General features: G+C 39.0%; 1 protein-coding gene across 3 annotated transcripts in view; it reads right to left on the bottom strand.

Annotated features, from left to right (window-relative positions):
* The window catches only part of LOC107223843 (beta-1,4-N-acetylgalactosaminyltransferase bre-4), a 97,302-nt gene that overhangs the window by 4,358 nt on the left and 67,823 nt on the right, over positions 1-25,121 (bottom strand). For all 3 annotated transcript variants that reach the window (XM_015663660.2, XM_015663659.2, XM_046730646.1), the window contains 4 exons: positions 12,725-12,999; positions 6,552-6,791; positions 718-901; positions 176-394 (listed from right to left, as the gene is read on the bottom strand). In XM_015663660.2, the coding sequence (XP_015519146.1) occupies positions 176-394; positions 718-901; positions 6,552-6,791; positions 12,725-12,999 (918 nt within the window). The remainder of the gene's footprint in view (positions 1-175; positions 395-717; positions 902-6,551; positions 6,792-12,724; positions 13,000-25,121) is intronic.

Here is a 25,121-nt window from a genome sequence, read left to right as displayed (position 1 = left end):
AGTCAATGACAGACGGTGGTGGTGAACTGGAAGATCGTAAAACGTTTTATCGTTTGCTCAGCAAACGTGTACGGCTACCGGATACCGCGATAGATTTATAGTAAGGATGAAGACAAGTAAAAAAACCGTCTCGGCTTGTCGCAGTATGTAATGTACATATGTAATTTACACCCACCTCTTTGGATTTGCCTTCTCCTTTTTGTGAGAGAGCATCTGGTATCTCGCGATATTTGCAGGATAACGCGATATGTGGAGACCGTGTGCCTTGATACGATTCGCCATGTCGTCGTCCTCGCCACCCCAGCCCCAATATACGTTACTAAACCCGTTCACCAGGCGAAATTGTTCCCTGGACATCGCTGATACACCGCCAAATATGTCGGCGTACGGTAGTCTGCGAAACAACGGTAAGCAATGAACATTCGCTAATCGTCACCGAGAAAGCAAATGTTTGACATGATGGGACGATTGCATGAACACTTATCGAAGTTCTTCAAATAACGAGGAGTAAAGAAAAAATATGTTCCAATCGTATCAGATCATTCTTATGGAAGTGTGAACATTGCCTTGTTGTTTGAAGTCCGTTGAGTCAGGCTTCTGGAGCATTATTGACTGACAATGAACCGATTAATCGTAGATGAGCATAATCTGCAATCTGTATCAGACGTCGCGTCCTCTGAATACAGGTGAAAAGAGCTTAGATAAGGTAAGGCTTACCTGTACTTGAATTTGTCGATCGCAACGGACATGTGCCTCGGCTGTTCTGGGCAAGTGTAGAGGTTTCGGTCATCTTCGGGCAGGAGGTCCACGTCGTGAAATATGAAGCAATCGAAGGATCCCTCCTTCAGGGCTTCGACGTATCCGACGTTCATCAGCATGGCTCTGTTGAACTGCACGGTACCTGTAAAAGTCGAGTTCAACGACACATGTGGTGAATCTATGTATATCTAAAGTGACCCAAAAAAATATCTTTCAGAGCTTGAGGCGTTCTCTTCCTAAGTATAGCTTCAGAGTTTAGTCTGTCGAGTGTTTCCCAGGTATATAATCGTCCGCTTGGACATGGTGAGATACGCCAGAAGCGAAGTGCCTCGAACCTTGCAACAACTTTTTTTCACCAGATATCTATATCTATCTTGTCTGGGTTTAACAGTGAAACCGTCGTTGCGTCGTAGTCTAGAACTCTAGGCAAATACACGAAATCCGAATATGTAGAAACACGTCATGAAAATTTATCAAGCAGCGTATGTATTGTATAAACAGGCTCGTCGGGATCTCCGAGAATTATTACCAGAGTGTTCTCATTCGGAAACACAATCTTCGCGCACAATGTATATGCACATACATTCGTCTCTATATTTGCTGTAGAGCAATATCAGAACCCGGTTCCTACCTAGCTACTACCGCTGGAACTTCTGTCTCATTCGCTTCTAATGTATTCCTCCTTCGCGAGACCAAGTAGCGCGTGATATTGGATTTTCAACACAGCCTCTTTCGCTCTATCCGCCTGCACCGTAGAACAGTGCTATCTACGCGTACACGGACTGATCAAGGGTTCTAATATCTATTTTCCGAGTGTCGGGCGTGAAAGTTTTAAGAGGACTCGGCCGGTACCTTTAGGAACAAAGTTATTCCGGTCTCGATCCATGATTAAAACAATAATGAATCATGAACCTTCGCCTGAACCGTGAAAATACTAAAAGACACCCTGTATATTCCAGGGTATGTCAATCTTAAAGTGGACTCGAAGATTAAGTTTGCAATTTCATTCTCTAATCAGTGTAAAAAACCTGAAACACTAATTATTCTTAGAGCTATGCCATTAGTCATTTCCATGAGCTGTATTCTCGTACTAAATGAAAATCAAATTCAACCTAGCACCGGGGAATAATTGCCGCTCTCATACGCACATCGTGATTGGTAATAAGAAGTGTTTTTGAAGAATTATTTATAGTTCCATCTGGTAAACTCAATCTCGTTGCTTGTAATAGACGGTACGTATATCTTTTGCCCAACGCAACGGTACAACACCCACGGAGACAGAATAGAGAGGAGACAGTGCCGGAGTACGAGAAAATGAGAAAATGCGAAAAAGCGGAAGAAGAATAAGAGAGGGAAGCAAGTCGGAGGCATGCTATTCTATTCGTAATCTACTCTTCTAAGGTCCTCGGAGGAATTGCAGCAGAGGTCCTGGAGGTTGTTAATCACCTGGCGTTAGATAGCACAGTCCTTTGTACGATATACTCTAATCGCTATTACTAAACCTTCTGAACCTCCCACCAATGGCACAAAGCCACTCTACGCGAGTCGATGCTTCTTGTGACTCATCTAAGTATGCGCGTATATATGTAGTTTGCACATGCCGTTACTCGGTCGAAACATCCTCTCACGATCAGACTCGGCGGCTCCTTAACCACAAGAAATATGAATTTTATACCTGAACTAGCAACGTCGTCGCGGGTATAAACTGGCCACCTCACAAAGAGCGTCGGGTAAGATGTGCCGGATTCCGCATTCATTGATCGTAATATACCGGCAGTGCCGCTGCCGCCTTTGTTATTATACCGAACCAAAATGTTTGATAAAAATTAAATGCGTTCTTTTGTCTAGGCTCCATTGAATTCGTTGGTGTGGAAACCCTTGCGACGGTTGGAACAAATTTTTTTTTTCTCAACTCCGGAACATGTTTCATAAAGGGAAATAATGATTTAATCTCATTTCGTGAAAATCGAGCTGATTATGTATATATATATATATAAAATGACTTTGAGTTAAAAAATAAATTAATCTGTAAAGATGTTCGTTGAAGAACTTTATCAAATTCGTACAACTTTTGCTTACAAAATGACGGTTGGGTAACATGTCGAAAAATTGATGAAACGTAGGTATTGCAAAAAAAGAAAAAAATTTCCACCGAATTCGGTACACATCATTTTGCCATAAATTTATGACATATTTGAGTTTTAGAAAATTACTACTATTTGCCGAAGAATTGAAATCAATGTCGGTCGCGAAGTCCATACATTAGACCAATTCATCGTATAATAAGATATTTTTGAAACCTTCGTTACTTTGGATTTGAGTCTTTCGACTCACCGACCTCTCGGTTATGTATATAATAACTGCTATAAGATCATCGATGCACTTGTGAACCAAATACAATATTTCGCTAGTGTTGATAATATATTGTCTTTTTTACTACCGCCATGCGGCGAAGAGGAATGCGGTGGTTACGCGCTGAGGTAATTCAAAGCCACAGGCGAAGCGGTTTGATTGTGTAAACATTTATACCAATCCAAGTCTCCGAGATGTTCTATATATGAGATCAAACACGATGTTTACCGATTAATATGGCAAACCGGTTTTCGGAGATGGTCTAAAGTCAAGGTTACTCACATACACGCACACCAGGTTACAGTACAAATCATTACATCGCGTTATTTTGTTTAAACCTGTATATAACGAGGAAGTGATCGCTTTCAAATATCGAGCGTATTCTGCGATTTTGCAATTTTCGCACAGGTTCAGTAATGCGCAATCCATTATCCAACAAAAAAAACAATGTTTCTTCTCAAGTCGATTCAAATTCGTCCTTGCCAACGGAATTCAATCAACGAGATTTCGTGATGTCAAGAAATTCAAGAGATAAAACAGTCTTCGATACACTCGCGATACATAAAAGAAAGAATATGGTGAAGCTTTCATTTGTGACGGCATTGGCATGCAGGGAACGAGATTTTTCAGGAGTACAAGTCGCGCGTTATCCACTCGGTAAAAGGAATCGATTACTTCAGAAGAGAAATTCCCTTTTTAGACTACAAATATTCATCCGTCCGGTTGAATCGAGTTGAAAAAACATAGTAATTCGAGAGCACCCATAGCTTGCTGACTGTTCACTTTTCAAAAGTTATTATAGCAAATGGGAAAAGATGTCGAGCTGCTTCTCTAGTTCAAGATGAGCTACAGTCTCGGAGCATCATAATTGAGTTTCGACGCCGTTTGTTATAAATTAAAGCTGAGTTAAAGAGCTGCGATGGAATTTCGGTTTCCTCCGTCATTCGCACACTCACTCTCTCTTCTTTCTGCTTACTTTTGCTAAACTGCTACTCCGCTGTTATTTATCGCCATGAAGCATCATTACCGTTCTCTGTCACATGTGTTTGTTCAACATTGCCATGCGCAATAAATTATCTATCTATCCATCCATCTATACGTCTATCCATCTATCTGCCTAGTTATTTGTGTATATACCTATATTTATCAACGCGTGCATAAATCGTTTGTCACTTCGGCACAAGGTCGTAACAAGAACTCGGTAGTAGCACGATAATTGGCAACGACGCGTGCATATGTATACATATATACTATACTACATAGTTTAATAGAGAGCGCCGAACAGTTTAGCAGTATATCAATTGTGTAACGACGGATTATCTCTTTATTAGCACATTTTCACTTTCGTCACAATTTGTCCTCTTAGATCTAATTACCAGAACACAGATCATGTAATACTTGTTTCGAAGCTAGTAACTGAAGGCCTTCGACACTAGTTTCATGTTGTTTCAATAATTTATGCACTCGCTAATTCATTGCTTATACATGTGTGTATATCTGTTGAATGACGTTATCACGTTCACAATAACGCTTCAAGCAAAAACTCGTAACATATGACACGTCAGAAACAATTTTATGACGAGCTTTATAAACGTGTTAAAAGTCTGGTCATACATTTATTTATTAGTTATTTACCAGTTACCTAACAACAGAGATCCTTTGACCAGATAGCGTATTTCATTTCATTAACTCTCAAATATTTTTTCTTTTCCATTCTTCAAGTTTTTTACTAATACAGTTTTTACTTTCCTTCGATACTTTTAGTTCCTTTAGTAATCGATGAAATGTATTTATAACTCTGATAAGCTATTAGTCTCCGAAATATAATCACGTATGCAATTATACGCAGAAGCAAAAACAGTAACTAACGTCGGCATAATATCCTATGGATTAATATTACAAGAAGAAAAAAAAGTAAGTCCTGAGATATGTAACCGAACTTGTCCGATATATGATGTAACCACTTGTGAAGGAATTGTCAAACGGTTTTGAGTATATATTTTTTGAGGTATAGCAAAAATGAGGCGATTCCTCGATATCGAATGGATTATCTAAGCCGTGTAGGTAAAGCCGACATTCGAATTGGAAAATTTCGTATAAGAATCGCGAATAAACAAAAAAAAAAAAAAAAAAACTAGCGCATGAATTTTAATTCAATCGTTACCTAAACGGAGCCTAAATAGATGTAAACGTAGAGCGTACCTACAGGTACTGCAATGCGGCATTCACCCTTCCGTTTGTCCTTCTATTCCCCGCTGCCGAGGGTGTTACATAAAACAGATCTGCAGTCGCTTCCGGTTAATGGAAGGGTATTTCCGCGGTGCAACGCGTTCGCAATCTCAAGTGCAAGCTGCGACTAAAACTAAAAATAGTACCCCGGAATTAAAGCTGCAATGCCACTATCGGTTGGTAAAAAAAGCGCGGTCGATGCAAAAAATTACAAAATAAATGTCCGAAGATGTAATTGAAGTTGTGAGCACGAATAAATTTCGATCGAAAAAACCTTCCTCGAATATTAAAAAAAAACACCGTTGATAGCAAATTTATAAACTTTAAAGGAACCTCAGTATTTTATGATCTTTTCAGTTTTTTTAAATTTTAGTGAATTTATACCTTACTTTCATCGCAGATCCTAGACCACCAAGTTTTTAATCAGCTGGTTGATTAATCAAAAATTATGTTATATTACCGTGAGACAGATTATTATAACTATCAACTATCATATATTTTAGTCAAACGATTTTTGCCGTAATTGGAAATCTGTTTCAGGCAAAGGAGTGATTAATTAACGTAATTAAAATGAGCTATTATTCATCAAATTCGAACAAACGATACGAGTATGGTGTTAAAAAAAAAAAAAACTTCAATAATGTTATCTCCACAAGGTTACGAATCGTACTTCATAATTTAATATCAGTGTTTAAATTTTTTTAAGTCACCAGGGGTTGTTTTTTAAACGAAATTAGCGCAATCAACTATAGTTACATCTGATACCGCATTTCCTCCGTTACTTTTAGACCAACGGATAGCGGTAACACGTCCTTAAAGTTGCCAAACCTGAATGCAATTTCAATCTAATTATGTAAATGTGCGAAGCACTGCAGGCTGATTTGCAATAACGACCAGGCGGGCGTTTTATAAGCCAAGTAATCTAATGCCAAGAGGGATCGTAATTCCAATTTCGAACAACCGTCGACCTAATTGGCTTTGCGAGATATTTACTTGAGACGTCGTCCGCAATTACCCTGAGAAAGGAAAAGCTCGTACCGAAGTTGTTATGCGCGGAAAGAGAGAGGCGAATGCGAACGCCGGCAAATCCGAGACTATTTGAGTAAAAACTTGTCGTTACCCTTTGAGGAACTGGTGATAATTGAATTTGGATTGAACCTTTGAGGAACTGGTGATAATTGAATTTGGATTGAACCTTAATTATGACTCACCCTCTTGTTCCACTATAAAGATCGTGTAGTCGATCTGCTGGCGAAGCAGAACCGGGTGAAGGTTGTAGAGTAGAATTAATAGATGCTGAGCCCTGGCTCGATATGGCACCACGATTGCTACGCGATAACGAGCCTCGCAGTCCTTTGGGAAACCCCTGCCACCCATCTGGAGCCTAGCCGAGAAGAGCTTCTCGACCTCCGCAATCTCTGGAGGCTGTTTTGATATCGCCACTGGTCCAACTGAATGCATAAATTTGCAAGGGGTTAATAAAATAGGAGGAAAATTGTTCAAAGTTTATTATTTCAACAATTTCAAGGCGTAAATGTACAACACTGAGAAAGATCAACTGTTCGTTCGTGAAAATATTTTCTTTAAGCAACGAATATTTAGTATAAAAATTCATTTCGAGCGTCAGAATATTCTCCGAATCATTTTATTTTTATATCTCTAGCCAAATATGTTTGATTATTTTCGGGTGCTGGCAGACCATTTTCTCTCACATTTCCCCTACATGATATGAAAACTTCAATAAAGGTGAGAATAAAAGTTTAATCGAAGATCGAGGATCGAACGGGGCTTGAACCCCGATAAATTCCAGGCCTAACCGTATAAATTTTCAAGATATTTCGAGGATCCTCTGCAGCTAGGAAACTGTCAAATTATCTGTATAACAATGTCACGCGAGGATTGGAACCCCTGCAGATAAATGGCTGGCATCCTGTGAGATTTTGTACATCAGTATTATCACTGGGGGTTCGTTAATGGATCAAGACTGACTCAATTTACCGGAAGTTTGTCCATGTCGCAGCCAGTGAGGGTCGAAGAAAAAATACAAAGAATAAAGAAATGAATTCAAAAAATCCCGCAGTATCCTTGTATATAAGAGAAGGTCACGAGGTAATATAAATATGACTCTTCTCCCTCGGGCGAGCTCATTATAAAATAACAGGTTTTACCCGCAGGAAGCTGTCTTTGCGCACCGTCACTGAAATTATGGTAGGTATGCAAGGTTACGGAATTACACTTGACACCTCGATATAATTTATCGAGATTATTGTGAATATTTTTAAGTAATTTCGATGCTTCACCTTGTGTATAAGTTAAGGAAAAAACTGTATTTTGTTCTTTCTTTTTTTAAACACGCATGTGCAAATGCCAATTCAATATATGTGTATATATACATGAGTTACACGACTATCCGAGGAATTAACTTCCACAATTACTTGGTCGATGCAGTTCGTTTATGATTTACGAAAATACACGAGAAAAGAAATAAATTTACCAAAGTGAACTCTTCACGGCATATTCGAGAAATAAAAAGATTGAAAAATTATTGACGGGCTGCCGAAAAGGAAACTGAAACAGGATTTTGCCAATTAAATCGTAGTTTTATATCAAAGGGTTGAGTATCATGGAGAGTGTGCGTGCGGAACCTTTAGCTATCGAATGTTTAAGCAGGGCTTTCATAGCTAGGCACAATGGCGATGGAAGTGTTCTTGCTGCACGTATTGACGCTGGCAGCAGGCCGAACAAAGAAAAGCGTTCACGTTTGTTCGCGGAATAATGGAAAGTAATGTTTGATGTACAGAGAAGTTGGCAGGTGAGTCTATGCATACGGTAGGAAGTAAGGTTCTGTCGCAATCCTCTTGGCCGTGGAAAAGAAGAAGGTACTCGAGAAAAGCCTGAGAAAAGTATAAAAATTTCTTTCGTCTTTACTTTCTACCTCTCGACTTTTCACGCTAAAGCCAATATATGAAAACGTGAAGCCTGAACAACGAACGTTGTAAGAGTAAAAAGTTACGGATACTTTTCTTAGTAACAAGCCTTTCGGAAAAATCAAAATTATTTGAGTGGTATACGTTTATGTTCGAATTGTACCGGTTCGTACGACTTGTGATTTCATTGGCACTCTCAATGTCAGCATTCATTAGGGTTCGAAGGCACCCTCAAAAGTTAATTCGATTTTGAAAGCAGGGCCTGGTTACCAAACCTCCGCAAAAGTTTGCGCTGATCTTGGACCGAATTCGAATTTAAATTTGATTTATTTAAACGACTGTATTTACCAAAGCCAGAGTCATACGCTTCCTCGTAAAGCTTGTGATACAGCTAATTATAAGACTCTGAATTATGCCCGCCCTTTTACGAAAATCCACTCGATCTTTATGAGTAATGTTGGTTATTCATTTAATAACGATCAGGTCAAATAAAAAAACATTTGCACTGCGAGTATTACTCCGTAGAATATATTGCATAATTTTATTTAACAATAATGGATGTTAAATGAAGTTACACAGAACGTGGTTATAGTCAAGTATACATACATATATCACATAACTGGGCGCGAAGAAGACACAGAGGGTACTGTGATTGGAAATGAGTGACACACCAAGTTAGTTAAAACAAGTTATTGAAACTGGGCTTTCATTTGACTACCCATCTGATATATTACCATATAATTTAATAGACGCGAACATTCAAATATTCTCAACACGTAAATCTCAACATACTGAGCCAATACTGATTCGGTCCGGCCAAGCCTTGCATGAACTTCGCCGAACACCAGAAACAAATTGACCGAACTACTGTCTAACTATTGAATTTTCTGGACCACTGTGACGTGGATGAAATAAGCAAATGCCAGCTATGCCACCTTTACTTTACTGTAATATACGCTCTATTTTTTTTTTTTTTGAGCTTTGCTCAGAAAAAATATTAAGCCCTTGATGTAACCCTAGACAGGAACTTGACCGTGTGATTATGCTTATAGCGTGAATACACGGTTTCGTGGCAGAACCATTTTTTTGCCGTTAAATCGTTACTTTTGTACAATCTGAAACCACTCTGAGTTCGCGAAAATCTTTGAAACAGTATGAAATGTTTCTAGAAATTTGTTCCATGCTTGGAATTGGAATTGCACGCGTCAAGACCTTACTCAGCTTACTGATTGCGTTATGAATAATTTTCGACGCTGTCATTTTTAAACACTTGAACAAACAGGCTGAAAGAGTAAATGAAATATTGTGCTCCAGTTTTGTCAGAGTCGTCATAATTTTTTCTCGAGCATCTAGCTGAGCTCTTCCGTTTTTTTGTATAAACTATAAATTTCAACAGTCTGGACAATTATACAAAATAAACAATGTCGACACATGGGGTAAATCAGTTTAATGAGGCGGTTGTGCATTTAGCCTCTCGAAAATACAACCTGGATGATGTTCATTAACGGTGGAGAATTTATCTTCAGAAGCGATATTTCATCGAACTTTGGCCCGGAATACCTTATCGAGGAAGATGTGATTCTCGTAGTCTTAAACTATTGCCTACGAGCATTAGGATATTTGAGCATCGGTGACACGGTGGCTTCCGGAAATTGGGGCTTGAAGGACCAGGTCCTCGCCCTGAAATGGGTTCAGGCTAACGTTGAGTACTTTGGCAGCCATCCTGATCAGGTGACGCTGTTTGAACAAAGTTCAGGCGCGGTTTCAATTCATCTTGTGACTATGACGAATATCACGATTGGTAAGGGCAACTTCAGTTGACACTCAGATACAAAAGGTACTTATGGCGGGGTTTTGTTTCTTTGCAACGAGTCTTCAGCCAAATTGTAACGACTCAAGGCCCATATCCTTCGTGACAAAGTCTGGCGTACATATTTTCAAGTGCAATACATCGGTAGTGGTATACAATGGTGAACACTATGATAGAATTGTGGACGTCGTTTGCTATCGAGGGGTGAGTTGGTTCGGCTGTTAAACATGAGAGTCGATCTGTTGCTAGCAATCATTTCAAACCTCAACTCAAAAACATATCTCCAGGAGACCCACGACTCCGGCTTTTAGCTGCGACACGAAGTGGGAACCGTTTTCGATCACGACGGACAACGACCTTCGCATCGGAAATATGGCCGATCTCGCTCTCACCGTTGAATATTCTTATTTCAAAGAACGTCTGCAGTTTTGGGATGACTTGAAAGCTAAGGTGCCGTTATAATCAGCGCGCTGAGTTTACGCGATCCCTCATTTTGTCATAAAATATCTGGAACGCACGTCTGGTACATTGCTTCATATTGGCAAGTTTTTTGCATTTTATTGTAATCCTCAAGGCATGTGAATCATTCTAGCATAGTTCATGCTGAGGGTAGATATTATAATTTTTGTTAACGAAAAACATGAAGACGAAAGTAATGAATGAACTCAAACTTGTATACCTTTTTGTTTAGCCCTCAAGCAGAAGAACAATTTCATTTATCCCCGGTTACTTCTTAACTCAATAATTTTATCACTAATCATCATCAATTATCATCAATATATAGGTACGAAGAAAGAGCCGGTTTTTAACCATTTTTAAGCCTCTGTAACTTCGCAACCTCAAGGGTAAAAAAGAAAACAAAAATGGCACAAATAGGCACAAGCGAGTACCATCTAAAATATTTATTGCAACGTAGGATCCAGATTCACGCAGGTGAACGTCTGTTGCGAGTCCAGAAGCTAGTTAATCTAATAGAAATCATGCCGGTGTTTTAAGAAAATTCTAAATAGCGTAAGAGTAGTTGTCCAGATTTTGTTATTACAAGTTTATTCTGTATTATTCATTTTCCTGCCGCGCTTCGTTGTTTTCAACCAAGGTACAGGAATTCACAAAGAACGATAACTTAAATTGATTTATGGTTCAGACTTTCATTTATACTAACTTTAAAACCTTCGCTTGGGGTCGGATGCCTAGTGTAATTGGTTTTTGTGCTCGCGTGCTCGCTTACTAGTTGTCAGTGTTTTACCATATGACATAGTTGTAGGGGAGACTGGGACACGATGGAGTCCCCAAAAAATTCTGGTACTTGCTTCACAGTATACAGAATGAACAATATTTTGTGCATGTGACGCAAACCGAATCTGCCTGTAAGATTTTTTCTATATAATGTGACAAATCACATTTACACACGCATGTAAGTATAACGTATTGTGATTTTATAACAATAAGGTTCGTCAAAAAATACCACAGAACAATCAGTTAAGTGCTGACAGATTTGAAACACGACGTACAGCAATTTTATCTCTAATTGAACGACGTTATTGTCATGAATTCCTATGTATACAATGCCAACCACTCACCAATTGCAATTTGTTGATCCTGGTCGTTCGATTTTTTATCAGATTCAAAATGTAATCTGAAGCATGCAGATTGCTTTGATAGTAAAAAACACGACAATTTCAGTAATCAAACCTGTAAACTTGAAAATTAGTCCGGAAGGTCAAAAGTCACCAGGTCAAGGACCTGGACAGCCAGAACTACGGAGCGCTTATCCTGAAAGTCGAGTTTCACCAGGTAGCGGACCTGGAGCGCACGATTCAGGCAGTAGAGAACCCGGTACTCGAAATCTGCGGAGCGCGATTCTTATAAGTCCGTTCTACTGCGCGGTTGTTTCCAGACTGAGGAATTCGGCTGATTTTCGTCGTCGACGATTACTATAGATCGATGACGTCAAGAGAGAAAAAATTTTGGGTGACGTCACTTTCTGAACATCCGAACATCCAAAATTTGTTTTCGAACTTTAATACTATGTATGATGTATGATGTACGATGTATACTGATTATATTATTAATTCAAAGTGATTCGTTCCACCTTTTCTGCATATTCTATAACGTATAATAGCAGTGCAGCTTTCAGGCTTACACACTGTACATGGGGGGTGAAAAATATAACCACCAAATCCTTTTATCAGGGTCTCATTTACGTATTCAAATTAATCTTTACATTGCCCGTCGAAATACTCGCGGTACGTTATTAATTATAATATTATGCGCTGCTCGGTAACTGATTTTAGCTATAGCTAAACTTCGAAATTTAGACATTTTGTATCCGGCAGATAAACGATGAATTTGATTGTCAGGTACAAGCACCGATTTCCAAGATTGTAATGATGTAATATAATCGATCACTTCATCTTCTCACGATCTCTCAAACATGAATAGTTTATTATACATCTCGATATTTATTATAGTCATAGGTATTTTCCTACGTATCCAGTATTTTGTAAAGTGCTCGATCAACTCGCGAGCAACGTATACGGACGTTTCTCGACCGCATTTGGCACAATGTCTTTCCCTCTCCTGATCCAAGCTTCCCAAAATATCTAGAAAGAGACTTCACCTCGAAAAGCTTGCAATTTCGACTTACCCAGGTTCGGAGGGAAGAGTGGACAGCGAGGCATTGTGGCCGGGTCAGTGGCGTTCGCATTTCCGACGACCAAAGTTTCCGAATGGTTCCGGTCACCACGGACGGTCGTCTCCTCGGTCTTGGGCGGATTTTCGGCCCGTTGTTGCACCAGGATTGCCGGAGCTGTTGTCCCACCCGCGGAGGCATTTCCAGAGCCGGCGGAAGGACTGGCTGCGGTAACTGGACCGTATATGATTAATCCCCGGGGATGATTTTTGTACGTGTGCCCGGCGTACCTGAAACAGGAACGGAGAAAAAAGATTTATAGAGAGAAAATCATCGTCACCTGTTTCGAAGCAGAGGCAAGGTCATATACGAGGATAGATTTTTAACTAAGGTTTTTAGCGGTTCGTTTAGGCAGGCGAAAAACGTTGACAATTTTCTGTATTCACTCGGTAGGGTGGAGTAAAAGACGGAGGTGTACGAAACGGAAAGAGAGAGAGAGAGAGAAAGAAAGAAAGAAAGAGAGACAGAGTTCAATTCAGATCAGATGTAGTATGCGCCTTTATGAGGCAAAAGAAGAGGTATACAATATAATATATTTGAGGAAATACAAAGAAAAAAAAAAAAAAAAAATTGCCAAGTTGAGAGAGAGAGAGAGAGAGAGAGAGAGAGAGAGAGAGAGAGAGAGAGAGAGAGTGCGGGAAAGAAAGATAAAGTCTAATATTCGGGCATTCTGGCTGAGATAAGCAACAACCGATAATAGATTGAGTGATACTTTCTTTCGCACTTCTCGGGTAAGGATCTTTTGATCCAGGCATACTCACTGCTGTAAGCAATAAAAACATAGTATATAAACATATAAACATATAAAGCCAAGGTGTGAATGTAATCAATCATTTAGAGGTTTTCAAGGATCTGTGCGCCGGTTAAAATTCTGCAGCCGTGACGTTATAAAACATTGAGAAGCTACCTGGTTTCGACACGTGAATAACGAGGCGAAAGACGAGAAATTTTATAAAACGGTTCGACACGACTCGTATATTACAACTGTAGCTATTGAGCAGTCCATCCTGCGGGATTTTTATAAACGAAGTCAATTTACCCAACGAAAATGAAGCGAATTGAGGTCGTTAGAACGTGTTTAAGAATGATATAAACACTATAGTGCAGACGAAAGGCTCTTGTGATCAAAATATTATGAAAAATACGATGAAAACATGACTAAAATAATATCTACTCAACTCTGGACAATTGTAGAGAAACCGTGAATTTCACCCGCAGTAGAAGATTCTGCAAACTTCAACTAGACGAACTCTTTATAGGGCTCAATTTATTCGCGAGTTCTCTGCAGATCAACAAAATCAAATTTTTGATTACCATTCGAAAAGTTAGAATCAATAATGCAATTTCTTCGAAGTTTTTCAATTTTCTTCGTAGATTACTGCGATGTTCATCCAACTAGACTTAACTCTATCAACTTCGATCGTACCGTTTAAACCACCGATTCGTTATACGTTTGTCTCGACAGCCTTTTGAATGGATTGTTATACATTTGATATACGGTTGTACGTGAAACTCTGTAGGAAATTGAGACGTATAAAGATATTGTCGGTATAATAACAACCGTGGGGTTAAATTATGCAATTTGTACGCCGTAGCAACTTTGGCATGAAAATTTCATTATCTGCAGAAAGAAATTGCTGCGTAATGTATACAAAAGTTTTCGCAGCAGTGCCTGTTCGAGCGAAAAGAACTGTTTTGTAAATTTCTGGAACAGCGGAAACCGATTAGTGTCTTGTGTGCGATATTTATCCCGGAAAGTCTGCAGGACGAGAGAATGTTCGTTCGCTCGACCCTCCGTTTGTCCTAAAATGGGATACGGTGATCAAAGTTTCCCTACATACAGGTATATTCAGCAACAAATCCAAAGTCGAATTTCAGTCCGAAGTGGCAACTGAGCCCCGGTTACAATTGCCCGAGGCCAGCAAACATACAGCATTGAAGTGCCGAAAAGCTTTCGCCCTTTGCCCAATAAATCCATGGCCGAGTAACAATGAACACGGATTATCACTGGTGGAAGAAGGTTCGGAAAGTAATGACTACACTGAGAAAAATTTCATTTGTCACAGTAACTAGAAATATTCGGTAAAACAGGTATCGTTAAAAAAACTGTTTGAATATTGTTGGAATTACGAAAAAACGAGGTGCGCCTAACCATTTTGCGCTATTGTCGATCCTTTTTTAGTTATTGCATCGCAAAATCAGATTCTGAGGTTTACTTTACTTTTTTAGTTAAATAAGGCTTTACCGTCAGTTTATTGTTGCACGAGCATTAAATTTTCGCAACAGTTGCAAGAAAATATAGCAACAGTGATGATAATGAGAAAGAATAGTAACGGATACTAGACTTTCCGGTAACAGGTAGAAAACTAATTTTCACTTTGTACCTACAACTAAATTTTTCAATTGCGGCAAAAAATGAAAATAGTTAAGTACTGAGCGGTAACCGAAACTAAAAATTTCTCTCAGTGTAAGAACAAGGATATAATACTTCAATCGTAATTCGGAAGAGGTGCAAACAATAAATTTTCCTCATCGAACAGAGTGCAGTATTTGTTCAATGACCTCCATGTAGATTGTTCCATCGATTTTCCAGTGAAACAACTTACAGACAGTTTTTACTGTTCTAGTCTCGTTCGCGTTGCTTCTTCGTATTGCAATCCTCCTGCGTGGCTTCGAAGGTTAATTTGAGTTACGTAGTGCGGAATTGGCGATTCGCGTGAAAAGACAACAGAAGCTGGACGGGTGGTCGTATAGTAGCAATAGTTACCAACTTCCAGCTACAGCTGTAACTCAGGGTTAGGCTTGGAAAGAGGGAACGGTTGAGGTCCCTAGCGGTGTTCACTCGCCGCCAATAAAGACGCTTTATTGCTATTGTTACTGGGATACCCCTGCAGGGTTTTAACTTTCGTTGTTTATTGTATACGGTATATATTCCGAAGTTGGTTCAAATCGTTACGAGACCCCTTGTACATTCTGCACACCCCTGGAATTTTACGTGGCGACTAAGAAAAGAGAGATTACCGAAAATGCTGAGAAAATTTCATCAAATTTACGCACCATAATCGCATAATGTATTCTTCACGATTATCTGCGGAGCGAAAATTAATCATGGTGTATATTGTACGATGTTTTAACAGAGGCCTCAGAGCACCTTTATTTTTCTCAGTCGACGACAGCGATGGGCTGAATATACCGCACAGCTCAGACAAATGTGCTTTATTTCAGAAGCTTCCAGTCCTTCAGGGTTCACTTTAATTTCATATCTTGCAATACAAAGTTGCCACCTGGATTCTTCGTCTTCGTGTAGTTCCGATGCTCACGCATGTTCGTCAGAGCTAAGAACGTTCAGTGCAGGTAATTGGAAACATGAAGGACCTAATGCAATTTCTGCGCAAATCATTTAACGAAATCGTCGATGATGGCAAGCACTGCACAGGACTTGAGAAACATTTGAATGCAGAGGACGTTGGTAGCCGAGAAGGCATTTATCACATGAAAATACCGCTCATTTGAAATTCTCTCGAGAGATAACGGCAATTTAGGGATAATCGGAATAGGAAGTAGGCAGCGGGTGCTTAACGAGCTAACGAAAATGCGCGGGGAGTTTGGGGTCTGAAGACGAGACTGCTCCTTCGCTACCCGCTGTTAGATCTACCTGATTTTCAACTACGTTGGGGGCTTACACAGGAGGCAGATAGCTGCGAGGAAAGTCGCAGGTGGTTAGCAGGGAAAAAGGTATAGCTCAACTCTAAGCTCGAACGCGCAATTATCGGGTGTTTGCGCCACACGTGGGAGTTTTCCTTCAGGTAGCTACTGACACTCTTGATAGGAGTAGTGGATAACTCGGTGGTGAAGTAGATACGTTCATCTCGCATACCGCAACCGTATTTGTGTTTTTTGTCAAGTTACCTAGGAATATGTATATTGCATATTGTACACACACATCACAGAAGAAATCCAAGAGAGCGTCGAGCCAGTCTCCAAGGGAATTGATCCTCCGATATTTCGTCGCTTGCAAGTCGATTGTGCCGAAGACAATTTTCCAACACACGCGCAGGCTACGCTTATACATGTAACTCTTCTTCACCTTGCGAAAACAAGAAGATGGAAAATTTTTTCTAACTTTTTAAAATTGTATTTCCTTACTCTTATCACGATGTGAGCAACATTTTGTAGCCCATGAAAGATCAGTGAGAATTTTGACCCAGTTGTCACATTACACAGCTGTGTAATGAATTTTTATCGTTTCTTTTCTGTTTACTCTCTAACTCTGTCGTGTCGAGTGTTAATAATGATTAAATACCCATGTCACGGCTGACCGGCATAAGTCTTACCTTCCCGAAATTTTTTCGGTAGGATGTCGCGTGGTTTGCTTTTTTATGGTCAACTTAGGTTTTCGTGGATATTACAGTTGTTGAAAACGTATCATCTTCTACTATTTTTCGTTTGGTTTTAGATTATGCACGGTAAAATTTCTTATCTGATATTCTTAACTATATCATTGGCATAACGGAAGATTGCAAACGTGGGTAAATATATTGCAAATTTGCCCTCTCTTCTTTCGCACCATCTGTTCTACTCTCATTCGCAGGAACAAAGAATTTTATAATCAAGTTTTGAAGAATTCTCAGTTTGCTTAATTCACTCCAGACATGATTCGTTGATGCAATTGTACGCCTTATTATCATCACCAGTTCTATATATTTCATACCTATCCGTAAAAGATTCGCCCTCACAAAAGTTTTGAATAAATTACAGGTGCCACCACAGTTTCCAACCAATTTTATTATTGTCAAACAAAAACTTCAAATTTCAGTTGCATATGAGTTTTTCTTCTCATTCTTGTTTTGAACGAACATAATTTTCAAGATGTGCGAACTAGTTTGGTTCATTTCATAAACGATGTATCATACTCAGAAATTTTTTTTCGAGATTTTTTTTCACTCAAATGATTTTGAAAGACATATTTTCCGTCAATCAAGTTGTTCGGGAACAATTAGTACATCTAGATATAATGAACTCGTAATCTTGCAGTATCGCGATTAAAATCGAAACTCCTGAGCCGTATTGAAATCCAGATTTTATTTTCTTCCGAACGATTTCGAAAAATTTGTTCGGTTAGTATAAAATCGATTTCTCAATGACACCTTTTTCATAGCGATAATGTAAACCTGACCAAAATCAGTTACACGATAGCTGATATATTAATCGTAGAGCGGGTGATGTTCTGACAAAATATAAAAGCTATAGTGAAATGCACTTAACCCGCAAAATACAGTTGCCGGTCGGAAATCTTCCGGGGATTTAGAACTTCCGGAAGCCCGGTCAGCAACACATTAGAGTCACAGCTAGGGAGGAGGAGCAGCACGGGCTGACCATAAGTGCTATCGGGATAATCCCGGTGGTCCATTTCGTGAAGTGGGTCCATGGGTCAGTCGGAAATGACGAACATTCACTTGAATAAGGACAAATAACGGTGAATCGAATACGAGCATAGTATCGCGGTGCGCTTTCTGTCCGCTTATCCTTGTCATTTAGGGCGGGAGAGGTACAAAGACGACCGAAAGACTTCATCATAATTTACTTCAATGAACATTTTATATAAAGACGTAGCACACAAAAGTGTAAATTACTACTATAGTCGATCCAATTCTGAGTGGCAGAAGTGAACTATCTCGTTGTTCACTTTTACTATTGCTCAGAGATCGTTGAAACGATGATAAGATGAATTTTTGGGTCGATCAAGGCGGCGACGACTTCGTCCAAACTGCGGCGTTTGAGATAGGATTTCTTTTCACGTTCAAAAGTTCATGACCAAATGTGCATGGCGGTAGGAAATGGAAGCGGGCACCAAGATCCGGAGGAAACGGGACCGAGAGCAAAGTTTGACACTCTCATCTCATCTCCAAGTTTATAAAACTTAGAACCCCCGGGGTTTCCATTTTCAACCGTAAATTCTGGTCAAGTAGTTTTCGTTCACGAAGCGGTGGATTCGACGGATACGAAAGCCGCGTATATTCCGGTTGCGGGATTCCGCAAATCAAGTAGCTTCGATGTGCCAACGCTTTTTAGAGTCTCAAGCACAAATACATACTGCTTTCTCTTTGTTCACACCAAGGTTTGTCGTCAAAGCGACGTCTTGAAGCTTTGCGAAAGTCCACGAAGCGTCGTCGTTAATGGCATCGAGTAGCAGTGAACGGAATAGAAGAATCCAGTAAGTGAATACTTTGTTGATGTATATTTATTACCTTGAAATTTCACGTTCCGAACGATCTCCGACAGGTTCTCGGTGCGATTGGTGAGTATTTTACATCATCAGTAAAGATGGCAAACATGCTCTTACATAAATATGCAAACAGCTCGACAGATTATTCGTTTGCAATATGTGGACAAATGGTAGGTTATGCAGAATACATATGTATCCGCATGTAGATATATGTACAGTGAAGTGGGTGGGCTTTGAAGCTGAATACCCTTGCGGTGCGTGGTATAATTTTTCACGCAGAAGCTTTGTGGAGGTGGATTGAATTTCATCCGTCGAGCGTATATATTCATTAAATAAATTCCCCGCTGCTAACATGACATCGTAATGGCCGCGCCGGCATCCAAAAGGGATGAATGAAAGCTCGTGGAAAAAAAGATCGATTCATTTTCATATGAATTGCTAAATTTATGTGATATCCTTTACGGGGATTGAAGGAGTGTTTTCTTTTTTAACCACAAAAAGGAGACTGAAAATTAAATAAAAACGTTTGGCACTCTCAAGTTGGATAAAAAGCAAAGTTGAAACACAAATACGGAGTCACGAGTAAACTCGGATTCAATTTCGTTTCAAAGTTTAACTGATTCAAGGTTTTACGGCGGTCGGATATTTGTGAAAAAGCGAGTGTAACTTTTATCCGAAACGCGGTTTTGTTCTCATGCAAAAGCATGATGAAACTTTTATCGCGGTCCGTACTTGGATATACATGTTGCACATATATTAAACCTTGTAAGATTTTTACGGAAGCGTTGGTTTTGCCTGCGGTTTTGCACATTCAAGATATATTTACTCGACGTGAAGTTAGGTTGGGTTCGGTCGAGTTGTGTTGTATCCGGGCATAACAACTGAAACGGGCTCGGAAAAGTAGCCTTAAAAGATGTTCCTACGATCAAACTATATTCTTACTTTTAGCCAGCATATAAATATGCGTTTAACTCGGGATCGTATAGAAAATGAGTACCCATCGTCTTCTCGACTTTTGTAAAATAAAGCATTGAGCCCCCCCGTTGCGGCGGGAGGAGGAAAAGAAGTAAAACTTTTAAGATCTCAAGTAATTTTCCAGGGAAAGCTTCCTGCTCGCCGCAGGGGTTCTTTGTACTTCTTGGCTAACAACTTTCCGCGCCTAATTCTCTTCTGCATATCCTAAGGTTTAGAAAATTTTAGCCCGTTAACCTCAGAGTGGCGCACATACTTTTCGAATACCTGAATTACAGCTGCATTTATTCGGATTATGTTAGGTTAGATCTCATCATTCCACAACTTGGGCTTTATAGGTATAGTTGGGCAAAGATTACCTTTAAGCTCTGACAAATAATGTGTGTGAAGGATAAATATTACAGTTCATTCCAATTCCTGCTGTATAAAGTAGCCATGTTATATGGATGAAAGAAACGAAATTTCTACTTTTATACCGAAAAATATAGTTCCGTATACGAAATGAGAACAAATTTTGTAGCTGTAATTAAAAAATCTAGTATATGTTACTATTGTTTTAGTTTAAGATCACTCTTACTACATTTTCTTGTAACCGTTACGTTAATTTGATGTCGATGCAACTATAAATTCATGTTAAAGCCTTATTAAGCTGAAAAAATCTAGCCAGCTAAACAGACAGCTTTAACGTTGCGATAGCAAAAAAATGTGCATCAAATCGTCAAATAATTCCAACAATATTTGAACGGTTTATACAACGATATCCATTTTACTAGAATTTTCTACCAACTATAACAAATGAAATTTCCCTCGATGTGTAAAATCTGAATCGTATAAAACTAACTCGATTGTGTTGGGATCACGTCCCCAACGAGAACGTCATTCGCGGTTTTATAAATGCTTAACGGCACCTCGGCACGTACGCACAACACTGTGCACAACTGCATACACTAACCGCAAAATGGACGTTGAAAACAGTGCGAAATTGAGATAATCATTCAGGGTGCGAAACTCAGTGCGCGGTCTAGGCAGTAATTCCAATGCGGAACATGCCACTCGGTTTGCAGAGACAAATGGGAATGATTGTTGCATCTATAGGCGTAGGCTTGCAGTTGGTACAGAGTGTTCGCAAACGACGCTATACAAGAGCCATTGTGATTTGAGAAATAGATACATAAATATAGATAGAGAGCTAGATAGTTGGATGGTTCGATGAATAAACAGTTGGATGGTTGGATTGTTCGATGGTTGGATGGATGGATGGACAGATAGTTGGATAATTGGATAGTCGGATAGTCAGATAGTTGGATGGGTGGATAGATAGATAGATCGTTGGATAGTTGAACAGTTAGACAGTTAGATAGATAGATAATTGGATAATTAGATAGTTAGGTGGATAGATAGACAGATATATATATAGAAAAAGAGTGGTAGATAGATTTATAGATAGATAATTGGATAGTTGGATGGATAGATGGATGGATATAGATAGAGAGATAGATAATATTTATTACGAGTACCTTGTGTATAATAATGAGAGAAGAAAGGGAGGGAAAGACAGAGGCAGAGACAGGCGCCTCCGTAGATCAATTCGAAGCTACAACGGCGGGTGTCACGAAAGGGGTTGGAGAAGAACAAGCGATTCGCCGCCAGGGTTAGACGTACCAAGAGGTGGCGCCATATCCGGCAAACCCGCGAATTTCACAGCCCGGGGTTGTTTGACGCGGTCTGCAAGTTTGAAGCCGTGTACACAGGATATATTGAGGCACATGTACGCACGGTGTGTACGACATGTCACTCCGAACACGGTGCGTGTATACAACCGACTCCCACCTTTATACTAACAATGAAATCACAATTGCAACTACCTATAGGTATACTGCAGAATGGGATATGTGTACGTATCTTGTGTAATCATAGGGTGTATAGTTTCCTATTCCCGAATGAGATTTTGACGTCCTAGCGACACGATGGTGCGCACAATATATAACGTCGTCAGTTATAGTTTTATTTAGTTTCTAATTGGCGCACAACTGCGAGAAGAAAACAGCTGTTCACGCGTTGAATGTTTGTATATGGTATGATAACAAGAAAAAGAAGTTTCTTTTATGTTAAAAAAATTTCATTTTCGTAGTCGGTAAGATTTTAGAAAAATATGTTAGAGCGCGATTACGATAACTTTTAATACTCTACGTCTTCCGATGATCGAAATATTATTTACCATATTACTTCACATAATAATTTCTTGTTTCAATCCCTTCTAACGTGTTACCATAACTTAATTTATTGTTACACCGTCGCCAGGAGCTACATGTAAGTGTAATACGAGTGACCGTATAATCGAAATAAAAAATAAAAATTCAGCTGAAAGACGTACGACATTTTCTGTCGATACTTACAAAACTCATTTTCATTTTTTTCTCACGTCCATTATTTTCTATAATAATTAAAAATAGTCAGACACTGTGTAAACGGTGAAAAATAATTGTATAATTGAACAAAGCAACCGAGTAAACAAACCACATACAATAATGAAACCTGTAATAATTATACCTATTCCATATTTTATTCGTTATGGTTGCATTTGTCCCTGTAAGTAACATGAAAAAGATATCCGAAGTTAATTTACTCATTCACTTCTCGTCCGAATGCTAGCGGCAACTAAAAATTTTTTCAGATGAAGGCAGTTTGTCATGTGTATAATTATAACTGCTGATAAATGTCCTCCGGCATTGGAAACCATGAATACCGCAAAAGATGGTGTGAAAAACGTTGGACGTACGTTTAGAGTTCACGATGGGTCATGTAATGTACATATATGTATACATATACACATGTAAAGTTATATACCCATGTATATTTTAACCAACCAATAAAATTCCACCGTTTCTCACAAACTGGCGCGTATCTTACGATAAAGCAAAACTGTACGAAATAAAAGAACAGCTGCGCGTAACGGGTGTTTTTCGCTCGTTTCCAAGCACGCTTGTTGTAGCGTATTTCGTACAAGGAATAGCCAACTTACTGGTTTAGTAGTTGGTGTTGCGAAGACTGGTAAATGACGTGTGAAAAATTGAAGAACATCAGTTTAGATAACTAAAGAGGACGTTTAATTTTTACCGACATCAAACGATATTCGGATTATTTAAAAAAAACCGAAGATACTGTTATATTTGCTTAGTCAATTCATTCCAATTTTCATCAGTTTATACATGCACGCGCACAACTTTCACACTGTAAATAGTTATCGTTAGCTTTTCTTTACTTCGCGTTTGAAGAGCGTTTGTAGTATAAATCTTATGAAGAGGATATAGGTTTCGTTAGAATTCTGAGTCTCCGTTAACTACTGTATGTAGAAAGTTACGCTCAAGGCTTGTCTTTCGGAGGGCAGTAGAATCCTAATCAAGACTCAATGACAGAATTCTGGTAAAACCACTTACTCGTTTTTAACGTGTATCTTCTTTTGGGTCATTGTCGATTTACGTACGTACAGTTTTGCCCCGATGTATGTAACGCAGTAAAGAAACAAACTATGGTAGTTATCAAAACACCGTATGAAACAATGGTGTTTTATAGCCACGCAATCATGAGGGTAGCGTGACTAAATTACGCGTATTATCATACTCGTTTCAAACATTGCTGCAGCGTGAAGTATACTATACATAATTCAAAACTTGGCTTTGATAGTGTTTATAAATAGAAGATAGTATAATTGCTAGCATGGCACAAAGGTCGTGAAGTGCGGAAGATAATCTGTGTCAATTGGCAAATTGATGATCAATCGGATATGACAGGTGGTAGATAACGTTACGTTTCGACTAAAAACACATTCTTAAGTAAACGGATCTGTTATTCCAACGCTAAATAGTACTTGAGGAATAATTTAATTAGGGGCAAGATAAATCAGACTGTAGAAAAATAAAAATAAAAACTCTTGAATGACTCTATATCGATACACGGTCGAAAAACTGTGAGAGAACTTCGTATGCGCCACCAGTACAGAAACGGTGTGAAGAATATAAAAAAAAATTTGATAACATTTACAGTAAGTTAAAAATACAGTCAGACGGTTCGGGAAACGTGATAAGAGTTTTATAGCTCGTTATAATACCTACATGAATACGAATGTGACGGAATATGTACCGAATGCGACAATGATTCGGCTTTACTACGATCAATGAATTCGTACGATACTGCGGACAGTGTTGCGTTGAATTAATTTTTTCTTTACCGAAGCATTCCAGCGACGGAACGAAAGGAATAATTTTTTCATTACACGCTGGTCAAATCTCCCAGAAATGACTTCGAGTGTTGAACTTTATGCAATTTTACATAATCTACTCAGGTACTTGAGACTCACTCGACAATATCTCGAGTGGCTGTGAATCTCGGTGCAAACCGTTTAAACGACGAGCTCTGACAGATTGATCTAATCGCTGTAATTTCGTTCGATATCAATCTTCGTATCACACTGTCCTTATCGCACATCGAAACAGAGGATCTGCCGTGTGCGTGACGTAATATAATAACGACGACCAATATCGTTATTCACCGTCATCGAGTACCTACCTGATTATAAGTATGTAGGTGTATATGTATAGTTTTGATTGGATTATTATCAATCTCTACTCACCGCAACCTGTCAATTTCGATCCCTTTAAACTCATCGTCGCTCCGTGGCGTCACTCAACCCATCCAAATATTCGGTTACAGGGTAACGACAAAACCTTGTTATCTTCAACACAGGCCGAAAATCACGTGGTAAATTCACTGAAATTTATGTCCCATCAAAATATTCTGGGGCTTTATCGATTAGGATTAGATGTTACGATAGTTTTAACAACAATGACGATGAAAGAAAAAGAACTCAGTAAAATATTCTATCAGAATATTTACAAGCGACGAGATATTTATATTTTCAACACAGAGAATTCGGATGGTTTTATTTTCAAGCAGGTATGATTTACTTTCACTGAATTAATCTTAATCTTATTACTGTAATTCAAGTTTCTATTCGAATAAATCACATTTCCCCGTCGTAAGCAAGTTTAATTCTGATTTTCTTCCGGGGATAAAAATTCAGCTTGAACCTCGGTCCTGAAGGTGCGGAATTATTATTATAGATGGTAAAAGGTAGAGAGAAAATTTATCGCGAGA

The sequence above is a fragment of the Neodiprion lecontei genome, chromosome 1 (assembly GCF_021901455.1).
Source record: "Neodiprion lecontei isolate iyNeoLeco1 chromosome 1, iyNeoLeco1.1, whole genome shotgun sequence".
Classification (NCBI taxonomy): domain Eukaryota; kingdom Metazoa; phylum Arthropoda; class Insecta; order Hymenoptera; family Diprionidae; genus Neodiprion; species Neodiprion lecontei.
Note: the sequence above shows the minus strand (reverse complement) of the source record. Positions and strands in the feature narration are given on the sequence as shown.